Source organism: Callorhinus ursinus, unplaced genomic scaffold (assembly GCF_003265705.2).
Source record: "Callorhinus ursinus isolate GAN/ISIS: 27379988/994484 unplaced genomic scaffold, GSC_fseal_2.0 scaffold9, whole genome shotgun sequence".
NCBI classification, from domain to species: domain Eukaryota; kingdom Metazoa; phylum Chordata; class Mammalia; order Carnivora; family Otariidae; genus Callorhinus; species Callorhinus ursinus.
Window position 1 is genome coordinate 33,557,381 of NW_027397071.1, and position 18,035 is coordinate 33,575,415.

Consider the following 18,035-nt stretch of genomic DNA (forward strand, 5'->3'; position numbering starts at 1 on the left):
AAAAAGTAAGAACAAGACAAGAACACTATTAAACAATAGCTTATGAAAATTACCTAACATATTGAAACTTTTGGTTGTCTAAAATGCTTTTTTCTACTGAAAGTGCAGGATACAATTTAGCAGTATGAATTCTGAAATTAGGAGGAAAACTACACAGAATTAGAGCATTAGCTAAAGATTACTTACGAAACTCCCACCTGAATTTTAAATATCCCTCTACAGGATCTAATGGATGTTGTCAAATTAAAAAGAGAAGTATATGTAAGGTTTGGTTGTATCTATTTTATTTATTCTTAAGATTTCGACACTGAATCTGGTAAAAGAAATGCTCCTGTAAGGACAAGGAAACAAAAAGGAAAGCACTTGCCTCAGTTACTACAATGGTAGCTTTTACCACAACAGCAGGTAGCCATTCAAGTAGCTCACGATTAAAACCGAAGTCAATTCCTTCTTTAGAAAACTGTGAGCCAAACCAATTTGTCAGCAACTGGTATTGGGCAAAAGTACAGATTTCGATCTGCCCTACTGAATAGCTAATTCAAGTTTGTTTTCTGGAAAAACACTAGTCTTAAAAGCCAAACACTTAAGAACACAGACAGACACTTGGCCAGCATCACACTATGGCTTCCTTCCACACTTCATGAAGCTAATTGGAGGCCCAAGTCTGTTAGTGCTCTGCATGCATAATGGTTTCGTAGGCCATAAACATATGCTTCTTTCACATGTGTAGTCTTTCAGCATCAAGGAGGAATGCTGGAAAAAGTGAAAATCACAAACTTCATACTTACTGTAAGGGACACATTCATATTGGACTTCAAGATATTTGTATGTTCCAGGACATGGATCAGGAAATACATCTGACCCAGTAACTACTATACACTGTGTTCGATTGTTGCACCTAGAAAACAAAACAAATCAAACTGGTGTAACATAATCATTTGTTTGTTTTTAATGAAGAAAACTAATGCAGAACTGATTCATATTTTCTTTAAGCAACTAGTACCATAAAACAAAAAAATTCAACTGATATTAGGTTGCTCTACATTATTAAATAAAGAGCTATAAAAATCCCATTTTATGTTGTACTATTTCTGTATCATGGGCCACACTAAATTTTCACTCAAAGTAAAAAGAAAATAACAGTTCTCTATTATTCTACTATACATTTAATTGGAATTTTTAGCATATTCAACATGTACTAAAAGAACAGTATACCTGCCATGTTTAAGAACTAAAATAACAATTTAAAAAATGATACTATGATTGAACTGAAACAGTCATAAATGGAATAGCCTGGATGTAAGTTTTGAAAACACATTAAAACAAAGGAGGAGCCAGGTTTTTAAGTTTATCCATTAAATCCAGTTTTGTGTTAAGTTTTGTGTTACAGGGACTTTCTGCACTCTTCCAAACCAAAAGATCACACCTTCCATGCCCTGGCTTGATAAATGATAGAACACATTTAAAGCAGTTAGCACAGTGCCTGGCACATACTGTGTCTAAGACTGTTGTTACTCTTGTTATGTTCATTGATCACCATGTGCTTATACTAAATATGACATGACTATGAACCTAGATTCTTCTAAATTAATACTCTCTGAAATAAAATGTTAAAAAGACGGGCCCTAACATGATGCCTAGAATGTCCTATTTATTACTATTGGAAATACTTTTTTATTTTTGTGTTGTCACTTATTCATCAAGATTATTAGGATTAAGGTAGAATTTTAGGCAAGATGATATTTATTTAAGTTCTATGAATTTTTCAAAATGATCTTTTTATAAGCTTTATAAAGGCAAGAACCATTTCCCTTTATAATTTGCTTTCATTGCAACTTAACGGGAATGTAATGTTTGCAGGGTTTTATTATATTTTCTGATAGTACATAAATTAAGAAGGCAAAGCAAGAAGAACAAGAGCATTATAGCAAAATTTATTTAACAATTTGAATAGCAGATATTCTATACTGCATAAAATAACTGGACTATAAAATGGCAAATAAAGAATGTAAAACCAGCTCGGTTTCTTTTAGCACGACAACTAATGAAGGACAGTGGAAGGAGACATGCATTAAAGAGGGGTAGGTATGTTAAGTCATGCACCCTTGGAGCCATTTCAACTCAAACCAGGTGGATTCATCCTTGAAGAGCAGCAAGACTTGAAAACTTCTACAGTATCAAATGGGTAAATTTTATAGGTCAAAGTATATATAATAAACTTCAAACAAAAGTCTTAAATATTACATAAACTATAATATTGCTTGTACAGATATTAAACTAATGATGTTTTATCACAATTTATCTAGAATACTGTATGCCATATATTTTTAAAAACATACCATATAGAATAATTTTCAAAAGCATGGACAATGTAAATGGTGCAGTGTCACATTCTTATGCAACATCATGTTTTACTCCCATTATCTGTATTTCTTTTAAACTGGTTCAGTCATTTGAAGAAATTTGCCAATGGTTCTCCATTTGGTAAGTGAATTATTTTAACGTGAATCACAGAACCAATTTTATATCTTAAAAATTTAAACAGCAGATGAATTTAAGATTTGTTAATATATCAGTACTTAATATTTCAACTGTTTCATTTTCTTCTTTCTTAAATTTTACAATGAGAGAGTTCACCACTTTGTTAGTTTCTTGATCTCCCAGGAATCCTCAACCACCACCTGGTCCTTATGAAAAACTAAAGTGCTTTTATTTCCTTCCTTATATTTATATACACCTGCAAGGATCTTCCCATTTTCTCACTCCCACATCTTTCAGAAACAAATCTAAACTCTAAACTCCTGTGAGTTAAACATCCCTTTTATATACTCCCTTAGTGTACATTTTATAGCCACTCGACAAAACCTTGCCATGGGAAAACATGGCAAGAGTTAAGGGGGTGGTACTTAAGGTTGACATGGACCAAGACTGTGAAGGATTTTGAACCAAGGTGAAGGAGGATATAGCCCAAAGGATTTAGGAACTTACATCATTTTTTCTTTTAAAATAAAGAATATATTGGGGCGCCTGGGTGGCTCAGTCGGTTAAGCGACTGCCTTCGGCTCGGGTCATGGTCCTGGAGTCCCGGGATTGAGTCCTGCATCGGGCTCCCTGCTCAGTGAGGAGCCTGCTTCCCCTCTGACCCTCCCCCCTCTCATGTGCTCTCTCTCTCTCTCATTCTCACTCTCTCAAATAAATAAATAAATCTTTAAAAAAATAAAATAAAATAAAGAATATATTGGTGCACCTGGGTGGTGCAGTTGGTTAAGCCGCTAACTCGGTTTTGGCTCAGGTCATGACCTCAGGGTCCTGAGATCGAGCCCCACATCAGACTCCCACACTCAGCGCAGAATCTGCTTAAGACTATCTCTCCCTCTCCCTTTGCTCCCCTCCCGACTCATACATTCTTTCTCTTTCTCCAAAATACATAAATAAATCTTTTTTAAAAAAAAATACATTGACAATTATCCATTTCCCCCCAGAGGATCCTATAAATAAATGTGAATATAATATGGGGTCAAAAATGTCTTTTATTTTGGGTGCCTGGGTGGCTCAGTCAGTCAGTTGAGCATCTGCCTTCGGCTCATGATCCCAGGGTCCTAGGGTCAAGTCCCCCATTGGGCTCCCTGCTCAGCGGAAAGTCTGCTTCTCCCTCTCTCTCTGCCCCTGCCCCCCTGCTCGTGCTCTCTCTCTCAAATAAATAAAATCTTTAAAAAATATCTTTATTTCATACTTTTCAATGTCACAGGATGTCTGCAAGAAGTATACAAGGGATACATATTCCTTCTTCTATTACATTTTGTTTAAAAGAAACCAACACCATAAAATGAAAAACAATTGTTCATATTTACTTCTTCTGAACTTTTTTTGCATTAGTCATCTGACCACAACTACAAATTCAAATTAATGTCAAAAGCAATTACAATTTATATCAACCAAATGATTTTTATTTCTTTTAATAATCACATTGTACAAAACACTTTATGATAGCAAAAAGTGTTATAGGGCTATATTCTTAAGTAAAATGAAAGTAAGGAAACTTAATGGAGTTCCTGAAAATAAAACTATATAGATTTCTAGAATTCATAGGTTCCCAAGATGTCAAAAATGTTCATTTTATATATTGGAAATACTAGAAATTGATCTTGAGAAAAAGTGTAATTTGGGGGCTAAAACAGAAAAGGGTCAGCAAGAAGAGGAACACAATTGTTAGAAGCCTAAGACTATCAGATTTGCATACCAGTATCTTGCTTTCATGGGAAAGAATACCTAAGCTAAATGATACAATTATGTACATTCAGTTATGAATGAAGCGAGAGCCTGAAGTTTTCAAATTCAGTAAGTGTGGGGACATAAGAGGAAAGAAAATACCAAATGTCAGCTGTTAGGACTGAGAAAAATCTGAAAATTCCTTAACCAGTATACTGTTATTAAGACTATAAAACTGTAAACTGCTATCATTTAAGATGATAGGGAAAGAGAAAGCAATTTAGCCACAGAAGCAAAGTAAATTCTCACCAACTGCTCTGCCCCAAGTGTTCATCCTAATGAAAATGAAAAGTTACAACTAAGCCAAGAAAAGAAAGGCCTTCAGTTGCTTGTATTCCCAGTCCTGAGCATACTTCCTGGCATGATTTTCTCCCTCTTCCCCAATAGAAAAAGATTTATCAGTAAAGGTATGGCTTCTATTAACTATTAGATTATTGGTATATTTTGGTCATATTATATGGATTCATTGTTAAAAATCTACACTTTTCTTAAATGTTAAGCATAAAAAATTAAGTATGAATGAGAACAAGGAAGAAGAATACGTTTTTTTTTTAAAATAGGTACATCGCATGTATGCCCATTTTTAACAACAGAAGGGAAGTATAATGTTTTCCTAAATATTTGCTAGCTAATGAAAATTTCTAACACTAAATAAATCTGGAAATAAAGTTTTTGACAATCTGTGAAAATACACCACGTTTCCTAGGAGGATGTCATTAAAAATAACAACAAAAAAAGATCCACTCTAATCACTGCAAATTTTTCTATGTTCAATCTTTGACTTCTTTATTTAAAATAAGTTTTAATAAAGTGGCTCAACTACAGGAAGAAAATGATCACTTTTAGAACTCAAGGGCATAAAGGCAGCCCTAGCAAATAATGTCTAAGCAATCTCTAGGGTGTAATGTATGATTTAACACCAACTAGTAAATAAATGTAAAAGTACCTAATAAGCACTCAGTCTCAAATTCTAAGCATTTAATTATTTTTAATATTTAAGCACATTTCCAAAAATTTCCAAAAGTTGGCACGTACAGACAAAAGGTTAATTATTTCACATCACTGCGTTAAAACCACTATCAAAAATAACACCTATGTATTATTTCTACACATTAGGTTACAACTTTCCGACTATCATTTTAAATATTTTTCCATTAATTTTCTTACTAATCTAAAATATATAGAGTACAACACTCATCTTGAGAATTCCACGTTAACTAAAATAAATCCAATAATAAATGCTCTGTAACATTATCAAATTCAAACACCAGAAGAAAGTACTATTTCTGACATTAATATTCATAAAACTTACATTTTTATCATAAAGTCCATCATCTACAATGAAGAAAATCCTAAATCCTACTTTACAGGTCATAAAGCTGTTTTAAATGGAGCAAAAAACCTGAATTTTAAAAATTAGTTTAAACTCATTCCTGCAAGTCTTTCTACTCTAAATGGAAAAAAAAAAATTCTATTTGGGAATAAAGCCAAATGTACATCTCAAAAGCTGAAGAAATAAAACCACATAATTTTGGAGATTAATGCCTATTAGTTTACTTCCTATGAATAAAGGAATGCCAATATCTTTGCTTCTCAGCAAAATTTGGAGTATAACATTTGAAGTCATTGATATTGTCTAGGTTTGTGCATAATATGTAAGAGAAAAATACAAAATATCTAATGAATCTCTTCACCATCACAATTAGCATATGGTAAAAGTTAAAGGTATTAAAACTGTGTATTTTATCTTCCAGATGTAATCAATATTCTCAGGTTTCAATATTAACTTTTAAGGCATCCACAATCATTTTTGAAATTAAGTTAAACATTGCCACAAAAATGCATAATGGAAAAGGCATTTTATAAATGTGTATTATCATTAATTTACATACTTATATGGAAATTACCTTAGAAATTGTCACGCACAAATTAGCAGTACTTTGAAGAAACATTATCTTTTTTATTTGAGGGACAGTACTGATTCATCACTAATGAAATATTAATAATGCAAACAAACTATTAATATGTTGCTTTTCCTTAATCTTTTAAAAGTGTAAATGAAAGAAGGCTCAATGCACACATAACCTATAATCTGAGAATAAACTGTATAAAAATGAACAATATAGCGTATCATTTGACTCTGGTCAGAAGCAAAATCATTTGCTATTTGGGAAGATTACTGTTTAAAAGCAGAGGCTTTAGGATCAGAAAAAACTGGGGTTTCAATTCCAGTTTGTCTGTTTCCTTTAACTATGAGCCCATAAGCCATGTATTAAACCTTATAGCCTTCTTTCGAAGTTTGTCTTTAAGGTTAGATGGGATAATGCAGGCAAACTCTGCACAATGCCTCAACAAACATGAATTACCAAAAACATCAATAATGATAAGTACTCCCTTATATAAGATGGGCATAGACTGCAAACCTTAAAGGGGCAGAATACCTTTTATTGTCCAGAGTAGTTCCTATAGTGAGCATATGATTTCCTGTGTACAACTTTAAAAACAGGCCAACTATTCATGCAAATTTGTTTCCTTCCCAACCCTAATCTTGAATTGTACCATGTCCAACAAATTGCGTTTACCCTTCTTTTGATTATCTTATGCTCATTATTACACTTTACCAAGTGCAAAGTATGGAGATGAGATTCCATGTGTAATCTATTATGAGAGGTGTTTTAATCAATAGTCTTGTTCTGCTGATTAAGCAGGGGCTTCTGTTTTGGCAAGATAACATTAGTTTCTCCAGTCATGCTCCAAAAACCATTGGGAATCTTCAGCAGATCATTAGATATACTACAATAAAGCTTTGGTACATTCTCTTTTCTTCCTTAAATTACTTCTTCACTGTCCCATCATTCCCTGTCTTGATGGCACTGCATTATTATCACGTCTCCCCTGAAACTTGCACTAGAGCTAGGGCTCCAGGCCATAGGATGCCATTTTCAATTGAAGCTTCTGCTTGAAAATATAAATTAAGAAAATTTCATTATCTCCTGCCAGGGGCCATTATTCACCACAGTTCTAAGGAAGATTAAAAATGCAAAATCTACCAACCTGAACAAATACTCCAGCATTCAACAGAAAAGGTCAGTATATCATGACAGAAACTAAAAATTAATGTTTGCTGAAATTTGGAGTCACCCTCTAGAACTAGTCCAATTCTTTATTGCGCCTGTAGGTTCAGTGAAGATTGCTTCCACACTTTGTCTCTTCATGGCATCTGTTATTTTTTAAAATTCAATTATAAAATACTAGCAATAATAGGTCTGTTTTCTTTCCTGAGTAATCTTCTACCTTAGTTAAAACTGCTCACTTTTTTGGAGACAAACTACCTGCTTTCAAGGTACCAGGGTTATCATGCAATGACACTCTTTTCCAAAGTGCCATATATAAGCAGAACATTCACAAGAATACCCTGAAAGAGTTTAAGCCACATACACATGGGGGATTATTTCTTCTTAATGAATGCAACAGCTACAGTTCAATTACTCCAACTGAATCCATTCTCTCATTAATAAAGAGAAACGATATTCATTCCTGAGTCTCAATTACTAAAAAACAAAACAGAAAACAAACCTATTATATGTCTATAAGTAAATTTTATTCTACTCAAGTAAACCAGTTTAAAAAAATTAGAAATGTTACCTCAAAGGGCAAAACATAAAAAGAAATGAAAGAAAAAAGACACTGTCAACCTCTACATTTTTACTGGAGGTGATTATATGCCTTGCACATAACAGAAATTCAGTATTTGTTTTTGAATGAATGAAATAAATGATGAATAGTTAGCCTGGCTATTTATGATTATAAATAAACACAGTTAGTAGAAAATAAATACCAGACATCCAATTCTGCTTTAATCAGCTGTACCTGATTCTCAGAGAATTCTGTCAATTTGGACATAATTTTGTATCATGAAAGCCAATGATACAGCACTTAGGAGATAGGCTATTTGAAGGCAGAGGAAAAAAGTACCCTTTAAACTTCCAAATCACTATATACACTAACAATTCCAAATGACCAAGGAACGAACGTACGGTACTCTAGGCACTAGAACCCTTGACCTTCTGAGTCCAAATTGAGAATAAATTTTTATACACAGCAAATGACCTTAAAATACTAATAGGTAAGTTCTAATGTGGAATAGATTTATTCAAGGAAAGTAATCAAATAAACTGAGGGGATAAAAAGAAGTTATGTTCCAAGATAAAAGGTGACAATCATCCTCACAAATCAAAGAGGGAAACTGAGGTGAATGTTACAGCAAACCTCTTATTTTCTTATTGTATAATGCTCTTTTAGCATCTAAACTTTCATTCTGTAAAGCTAAGAAAAGTGGGTCCCGCTTTCTTTAAATATTTATTAATGATGATTTGTGAGCCTAACTAATTGCTAGGTAAACATAACATTAGGAAGCTAAATGGTGTGTAATTATTATGGGAAAAGAAGAGGTGTTCTATAGTAATGTTCCCATTTGTCACATAACTATGTTCTCATAATTTATTTAATAATTTGTGTATTCTAGTAGATTTCTATCCATCATATAGCATTTAATTCTTTAGGCATGTTAAGATATTATACTCAAAGCCTTACAGAGTATGTGTTGTTTGAACTATTTTGAAATCACTGAAATAAAGTTGGATTATAGAAATAAAGTTACTAGTAGAATCTTTAGGAAAATATACTTGAGTACTGGTACATGATATGAAAACATAATTTGGAAAAATAACAATTTCTGTTCCATTCAGTTTCCAATATGCTGGTGTTTTCAAAAATTTTAAATACAATCCTGATTCCAAAAAAACTGCAACTGTGATTACATCTTTGCAACTGTACTTGAAAGAAAAAGGTATAGAAAAAGACTATTATTAAATAACCATAAGCAAAAATACAAAATAAAATTCTTTCAGTACTGTCAATATATAAATGTAAACCTATTTGACTGAAAAGTGTACAGTATATAACAGAAATAGAAAGCCAAAATAAACCAAATATCAAGTAACCTACAGCAAGTCAACCAAAGCTTTGACAGTAAAATCTTGTTTAAGCCCATGTCCAAAATATTGTCACTCCATTTTTCAGTGTGTTAAAAGCAGGAATAACATAAAAGTGATACCTTCCACAATCATTTTGTGTCTGAATAAAATACTCTATCAGGAATTATAACCAGACAGTTTGCATACTTTAATATTTGCAAGTTAAATTTGCATCTTAGAAACTTAATAATCCTCAAAAATTCCACATTAATTACTAAAATAAGCATTTGAAATGGCAATGCTGATTTGCTAAAAACAACTTACTATGTTTTAGAAACCTCTGAAATTCCTTGCAGTTTTTACTGGACCTTGGGGTCAGTTTACTGCAAATTAGGCTTGACTCACTCAGAGACCTATTAATCCAGTACAGAATCTCTTGTTTGCAGAAATGCACATTCAACATAAATGTGCTTGCTTTTATTAGCAAAATAAGAAGTATTTATTTACAAAGCATGCCACTGAGACTAAGTTTCATTCACAGGGTCATCAGGTCTAACTACTTAATGAAAAGAATAAGAAAATTTAAGAGGGGGTAAAAACTGTAAAATTTTGAAATACTTAAAAAATATCATTTCTGTGTCCAAATTTTCAAGACCTCTGCTTTTAATAATTCAAAAAATATTATGACCTGTATCAATTAAGAGCAATTATTTATAAAAATGTTAACCTACTACAGTTTGTACTTGTAGAAACTATCACATTTTTAACAAGGGAAATGGGAAATCGCTATGGGATGCCCTAGTTAGATTAAATTAGCAAGAAACTTGTTACCAGACCATACAAAAGACACAGCGTAATAAGACATGACCTTGCAGAGCCTTGGAGCCAATCTGTGATGTTTTTCCTTCCTATAACCCTTGCTAATTATCTGCAAAGTTGCAGACCCTTTTGTCGTGGGTTATTTTTCTTCAAATTGTGAGGGGATTTTTGGTTTCTAAATATTTAATTAGTCTTGTTATGATATGAGAATTGTTGTACATGCCAAGCATTTCGATTTTCATACTCTATTCCTTCTAATTATCTTCAGATTTAGATTGGTCATCCCAAATCTTTTTCTTTTGTAATTATTTACTTCTTAAAGATCATTCGGTGAAGAAATATTTCCACCCTTATGGCTCTTCTTTTTCACAAATGGCTTTTCTGGTCTGTTAATTACCCGCTCAGAGGATTAGAGTTTGAAATAATGCAAAAGAACCTGCAACTAAAAGGAGTTTTAGAGGACAACACTGAGCAAACTAGATTTTTGTCGTTGCTATTTTAAATTCACCTTAAAAGATTACTCCCTTGGTTTGGATATGATTTTGAAAAACAAGAAAATTATGCCATAAATATATTTTTCTGCCTCCCAAGATGTTTGATGAGGCATCATTTGGTCAGTATTATAGATCTCTGCATATAAAACAAACGAGTATCCAATCTAATTGATGGCTAATATAATTTCAGCTTTACAAACCTCACTTTGATTACAGCACAGCAACAAATGTTCACAGAACTATACAAATCGAACTGCAAGCAAAGAAATAAAATCATAAGACTTGATAGCATGGCTTTTAAAAAATTTCCATCTATGCAAAACTTAAGACTAAATACAACTTTCTGCTGAAATATTTAATTGACTCAGGAGAAGTTTTTCATTTTTTTATTAGAATAACTCTATTCTATAAGTGCCTGGGTTTTGCTTTGGTTTTTAATCATGAGGCAAGAAAGCACAGCTATTCTTTACCTGAAGTGAATTCTTTTGGCATAAAATCTTTCACATCTTTCACTACTATTATTTTCTCACGAAAATTTTTCAATTCAATACGCTTTTCTTATATAGCTTTTATTTTAAAGTAATTTATTTTCCTCATGCAACTTGTGAAACATTTGGTAGTAAAATATGTGACATAGGTTATAAACAAAAATAAAGGAAGGCCTTGTGTAAAGGGGATGCAAAAGTATGACCGAGCAGTGTCTTAATAATATGATTTGAATTAACAGAGTAATGTTGGAACAGGGAAAATACGTAGAGTTAATATTTCCCCAAAGGGCCAAGAAACTGAAAACACCCTCATTCCAAAAATAAAGTGGTACATAATTATTCTAGAAGTTACAAATATGTTTCTATTAGTTATCTCGTTTTAATTTTGTACCCCATAAACACTGTTATCTGTGTTTTCCTTATGTCGTTCTTTCCCATCTAGAAAAATGCATCAGAACAGAATTCTCACAGAAATGACTATGTATACTTCTAGAACTATTTCATTCTTAATATGAAGACCATTTGAAGGACCTTAAGTCTCTGAGGTAGAACATTTTTAGAGCTGAGGACACTAGGCTACTAGTTTGCTGAACTGTTGTTTCCCATCTTAAGGTGGTTCCCTCTAGGCAACTCGCTGCCATGTACTTAGGTGTGAGGGAGGCACACACATTTGCAGGAAGCATCAGCTAACGAGGAGGTAATAAAGAAAGCTAACACACAAACGAGGCTGGCCAAACAGTATTATAGTCATCCCTGATTAATGGAACCCGAAGTGATTTTTGTCTCCTTTCCCTATAGCAGGGATTGTCTATATAACTAATTTGGCAATTAATCATATTCTGCTTTGTGGTGTCTCTTGTATATTTTGCATTTTAGTTTTTATTTAATTCAGCAACTATATTCATGTTTAGAATTAACTGGTAAACTCCTTATGTTTTTGTTTACATTCTTTCCCAAACACCTCTAAGAGTGCGGAGCAGTTATTTGTATTAGGTCTCATTCAATGCCTTTAGTTGTTGCTAGGGCCCTAGTCTGATCTCTCCAGCTTCTTTTAAATCCATCAGAATGCCTAGTCCTGTTTACAGCAAGAAGTACTACTCAATAAATACTTTCTAAATCAGAATTCCCATTCTTCTATTATTTTATTAAGGGTTTCTTTTAATCAATGGGACAACTCAAAATGTCCTGTTGATACATACCAGTTGTCATTTCTTTAATAAAAACTGGAGATTTTGTATAGATGTTTACCTAACTGTTCTGTAAGACAAGAGATGAAAAACAATAAAGACAAAAAGCTGGAACCATAGACTCTTGGGATACTCCTAGCAGTAAGAGCAGGTGTGGAAGGCTAAAAACAATCCTTAATACCTATAATCTGAATATAAATAAATTCATTAGAGGCTCTTTATAAAGAGGTGGATACTGTGTGGTTCATACACTCTCAAAATTAATGGAGTCTCACCTGACTGATAAATAATATGGCAAATTTCACTGGCTTACTAATGATAAATCAGAAGTAATCTTTAATCATGACAAAATATTCATAATCTAATCCTTTTATCAAATTGACTATCACTGCAGGAGTCTCATGTGTTTGCACAATTAAAAACCCCATGTTAGCTGTATATAATAAGACATTACATTTGATGCAAATCCTTTTCTATTGAAATAAGTGCCAAGCTGACAGCAGGAAGTAGCTGATAAGAAAGTAACAAGGCATTGCTCATGGCATTCTCGATAACTGAACACCTACTCATAAGCATTCAGTTGTCAGCATATTAACCCAAAGTGCTCTTTAAAGAAAAAAAAAAGCACAGATCAAGGGAAGTGTCCTCTTGCTGCATCTCAGTCTCAAAGGCAATAAATTATCTAAAAATAGACAGATAACAGAAAGAGAGATACATAGATAGACAGAAAGATGGACAAATAGGAAGGAAGGGAGGGAGGGCGGGCGGGAGAAGGGGAGGAAGGAAATCAAAATTTTATATCCACCTGTGATTCTGGCACTAGAAACAGCAATATAAGACATAAGCTGCTATATTCTAGGTGTAGAAATACCTACAATTTTAAAAGCATAGTAATACCCTAAATATACCACATCGAAACAATATGCAGAAGAAAATGAACAAATGGATATGAAATTATGTATTACAGTTCTCTGCCATAAAAAGAGTGAACTCATTGTTTCAGAATTAATATAGAGGACCTGAAGTCCTAGTGTTATTTTCCATATTCACAATACTGGGTTAAAAATTATTTTTAAAATATATTTTATAGAATTTTGAGAAACATAAAGAACACAATCTTTGAAAGATCCTTTCTTCCTTAGCCTAAGTACAAGAAAAGAATTTATAGTGCCCGAAAGGAAGAAGAAAGCTGATAAGATGCTTCATGGTATAGAAAGTTTGAAAGGGTGAGGTCAGAAGTTGAATAACTCCCTTAACAGACCTAACTCAGCATTCCCTCAACATATAGTACATCTTCCCACCTCAGGACATTACTCACCACTTTCCTTTCTCCATCAGTCTTTAGAAGTTTACTGTGATGAGAGATTTAACATACTTATTTCTGCACACATCTCATTTTCTTCACCAGACTACATCTTTGGGGGGCTCATGCCGGCTTTAAGAATCTCTGAAAACATGCAGTGCATAATGCTGTGCCTTGTTCCACAATTTATTAACTCCATAAACATCAGTCTGTAGACTTGCAAATATATATTCTTACCAGTTGTTCATAAATACCTTTACAGTGTTTGGCACATTCGCTTGGACACCATATAGCTCAGTAATTATTTGGCAGCATAAATCAATGAATGAAAGATAAGCTATAACTTTCAGAAGTCAAGCATAGTTCCATACTCATATGACAGAAACCAAATTAAAACTTTTCTGATTTACATGGTTCGTGTAAGTTCTTAAAAACTACAAAGCAGGAAGAGGCTTCCCTTCCATGTTATATTCCTAGCCTTAATTAGCTTCGTAACAGTAACTTGTCTGAAAGGCTCAGTTCTTCGTAACCTATAAATTGTTAGACTCAAGAGCTTTTAATACCACTAACATCATGTACAGGCTTTGGGAATACAGGGCTGTGTGCTGTGAAGCAGCAACATCACTCCTCTGAAAGCTGACATGCAGTCTTAGGCCACAGATATAAACAGGGTAAGCATATTCAATGATGAATGACTAGAAAAACATCTTTATCATTGTAGACTAAAGACATAATGTATACCTTATTACATTATACTTATTAAGATCTATGAAGCTATTTAAAATTGTTACACATCTTATAAAAGTTACAGATATATATAATATTATCTTAATTTAATAAACTGTATTTGAGGTTTGTAATTTATAGCTAGGGAGTGTTAGAATTATTTTTATTTGCAAGAAAAAATCTTCTAATCCTGAAAGTACTATATTTAACACATAACATCACAGATTTTATGTTAGGAATCACAGTCAATTTATTAAGTATATTTATCACTATTAAGAAAAAGAAACACTAGAAGAGCTTGCTACTGTTCTTATCTTTGACCCTTCAACTTTTCCATTTCAACAACCTCATTAATGTCAAAATGCCATGAGAATGTCGGCCCACTTTTAAATCTCTACAGTCTGGGCAAGGCAAAATCTTTTGAGTTCAATCAGGAGTGCTTTCTTTTTGTATTCAGCTAAAAAACATAATAGCGCCACAAAGGTCAGAATATTACTTTTATTAAAGAAAAAGGATCACATGACAAAGATAAAATGCTATCTGTAGACCTGAATTGGGCAATGGAGGGGTGGTTAAAACTATTTTAGTTTTTAAATTGCCAAATTCCTACAATGTATGTAGCCAGTCCCACGGACAAGACTTGTTTTATACTTATCATTAGTTCCTTTCTTAGGTTAGGTAACATGGGAAGCAGAATTTGAGGCAGAGATCTCTGGGAGGCTTATGGTGCTCTTGGAACTATGAGGGAAACAACTGGGGAGAAGTCTAATGCGGCTGCAATAAAGGCCCCGCAAATTCTTCAGGGAGGGAGCTCTGGAGTTGGGAGGGCCCTTCAGAGCTGTCTCCAAATGAAGCAAAGGATGAGGAGGCCAAGCCTTTTTACTCTGGCATTCGATGAGGGCTGCCTCTGGGGGGAAGGGTTTCAGATCCCTTCAGCCCGCGGCAGTCCTGGGTGGGGACTCACTGGGAGTCCATCAGCCTGCAACTCCTTTGGCGGCTGGAGGAAAGAGTGGCTAGTCCTGAATGGGGAGTCTGAGGGCATACCACAACATCACCTAACACACTGTTATTGGTAAAGAGTTTAATGAATTGTTTTCAAAAACAGTTCTTTTAATGATACTTCTCATTTTCACAGATTTTATTGTATTTCATCTTCTTGTACACACTGACATGTCAATCCTGTTTACTAAGCGATATTCAATGGGTTTCCTATAGAGCAATGAACCTTAACAGGCAGATTTTAATTGGCCCACATAGGCAAGCGCATTACTATTAATTCCACAGCTACCGCATAAAATAAAACCATTGCTTCTCAAACTCTAGAGCAATTAGACCTCTCGGCTATTTGGCTAACTCTGCTTCATGATACCCAATGCAGTTAATTATATTTTTTGATGTTAATAGTCTCTGTCAGTCTCAAGCATAACTCCTCTTTGATGAATATTTAAATTATATTTGAATAAATAATCTTGGTTACATTTCATATTCAGTAATCATCACAGCTTAATAAAGGTCTACTCGTCAAGGGTTGAAATAAATGGCAATGCACATATAAAGGTCTCAAAACAACTTATCAGATACTGTATTTGTAATGACCATTATTTATCTTTCTAACATACCTGTTTATATATATTTTCAAATAGCAGAGTCTCATTCACCTAACAACCCACAAATAGATTTCAAAAGTTACTTATAAACATTTTTTAAATTATATATACAGAAATCCATGAATTAACAATGAGAACATCTTAGGACTGGGTCATAAGATAATTTAGTGTATGAAAAAAACCCCACAAATTAGAACATATCCTAGAAAAACTGGCATACTTTCTCTTGCTTCTTCTTGCTGTATTGTTTTAGCAAGTTTCAAAAGTAATAAGAAAAAAAAAAAAGGTTTGATTTACTAAAACAGTTTTTGATTATGGATCTTATAGAAACCCACTGAAATGATTACTAAAGAAAAGTAAATTAAAAATGTTATTTTTTTCTCCACATAAAGGCTATAATAAGACTGTGGGGTAAGGGTGAAGGAAACTTCCAAAAATGGGGAGTGGGGAGAATGGAGAAAAGTGTAAAAATAAAGCCCATTTGTACAATTTCTTAAAAAATTGTTTAAACCTCATTTAGTTTAAAACTCCCCTAGTTTAGCCTACAACATAATAGAAAGGTTTTAAACAAAGCATTTATTTAACGTAAACTGTGAAAATGGTTTTTTTACCTTAAATCTTTTATTTAATGAGTAAATGAATGTTTTGTTATCTTATCTACTTAATGTCCATTAATAAATTTATTTGTTAAATTTTTAATTTTTCAAATTCTCATCCCAAATTCTGAATCTTTAGAATATAATGTAGACACAATGAAATAAAATAAAAAAGATACAATGAAATGTCCTGAAATGCATATATCAAGCTATGAATGTCGAGTAAAACACTGCCAATTTCTCAAAATCATCACATTATAAATAAAACTGGTAGGGGTAGATTCAAGTTTTGTGAGGTCCAAAGCTTATAAAATTTAGGGGTACCACTTTTATGAAAAAACAAAAAACAAAAATTACAAGTAGAAAATTAGGTACCAAAGTGAATAGTTATTTAGGAAAAAAAAAAATCACAACAAACAACTCATTTTTAAAAGCCAACAAGTATCATAAGCAAGAAAATCCAGAAAACTGAAATAACATTTTAATAAATTAATTGCCAGCATTCCTTTATATTTTCCTTAATAATTTTTTTTACCACAAATCTTACCCTTGTCTCATATATAACAATTTCACAGTGTCACTTTCTATAATTTTGGTTTTCCTCTAGAACAGCTGCTCACAATGTGTTATTTATTACTGATGGTTAGGATACATAAAGTGTACAATGTCAGAGGTGCTCATGTTTGCTGAATTGCTACAGCCTATGCCCCACGAATACAAGTATTCTGATAAATTCTATTTTATCTGATACTTATTGAAAGAGGGGAACAGTATGTTGTCTTTATAACTGTAAGCACTACATTTGATAATGTTGTCTGTGTACCCCCCGAAGAATATATAGGAGAGAACTTCTGTTTTGATTAGTTATAGATGAGAACCAAATCCCCCACTTACTGTTTAACACATTTAACGACCGAAAAGATTCCACAGACTAGCTTCTGGCTCCATACATTTCAAACACTATTTCTCCTCCACTTGCCACATATTTCAGGTGCCATAGGACACATTCAAATTGTAACATGACATCTGGCCTTGCACATTTATGTCACAATCAGTAAGGCAATATAATGAATAATAGGAGTAATTCTGGAGGCCATTTCTTCACCAGAATAGCTAGCAATAACTGTACACGAGTGTCTGCAAACCACATAAAAATACCCCACTATATCCAAACTGAATTTATCACCAACTGAACCTCTACTTAACAGAATCCCAGTAGCTCCTGGCTACTCCTAAGTGACCATAAATGAGGGAAAGTGTAACAGAGAAGAAGTCAGAGAATGAAATCAAAACCTTAAAAGATTCTGTTTAAATATCATACTTCAGGAAACTTTACAAAAACATATGACCCTTTGAGCACACTGCCTGGGGCCCTAACAATGCCTAGAAGAGCCTGTGCAAGTGAACAGCTCTGACATTTAAGATTCATTAGCTTCATGGTAAATCCAATTTTAGAAACAGGAATATTTTCACAAATTACAGGTGAGTTCAATAACAATGACAGATCTCTGGTCTGAAAAAAATGAACAGAAAGATCACTGCATGGGCGCCTGGGTGGTTCAGCTGGCTG

General features: G+C 33.3%; 1 protein-coding gene across 15 annotated transcripts in view; it reads right to left on the reverse strand.

Moving 5' to 3' along the window:
* ADGRL2 (adhesion G protein-coupled receptor L2) overlaps positions 1–18,035 on the reverse strand; it is a 216,158-nt gene that overhangs the window by 55,100 nt on the left and 143,023 nt on the right. For all 15 annotated transcript variants that reach the window (XM_073896435.1, XM_073896431.1, XM_073896438.1 and 12 more), the window contains exon 4: positions 789–898. In XM_073896435.1, the coding sequence (XP_073752536.1) occupies positions 789–898 (110 nt within the window). The remainder of the gene's footprint in view (positions 1–788; positions 899–18,035) is intronic.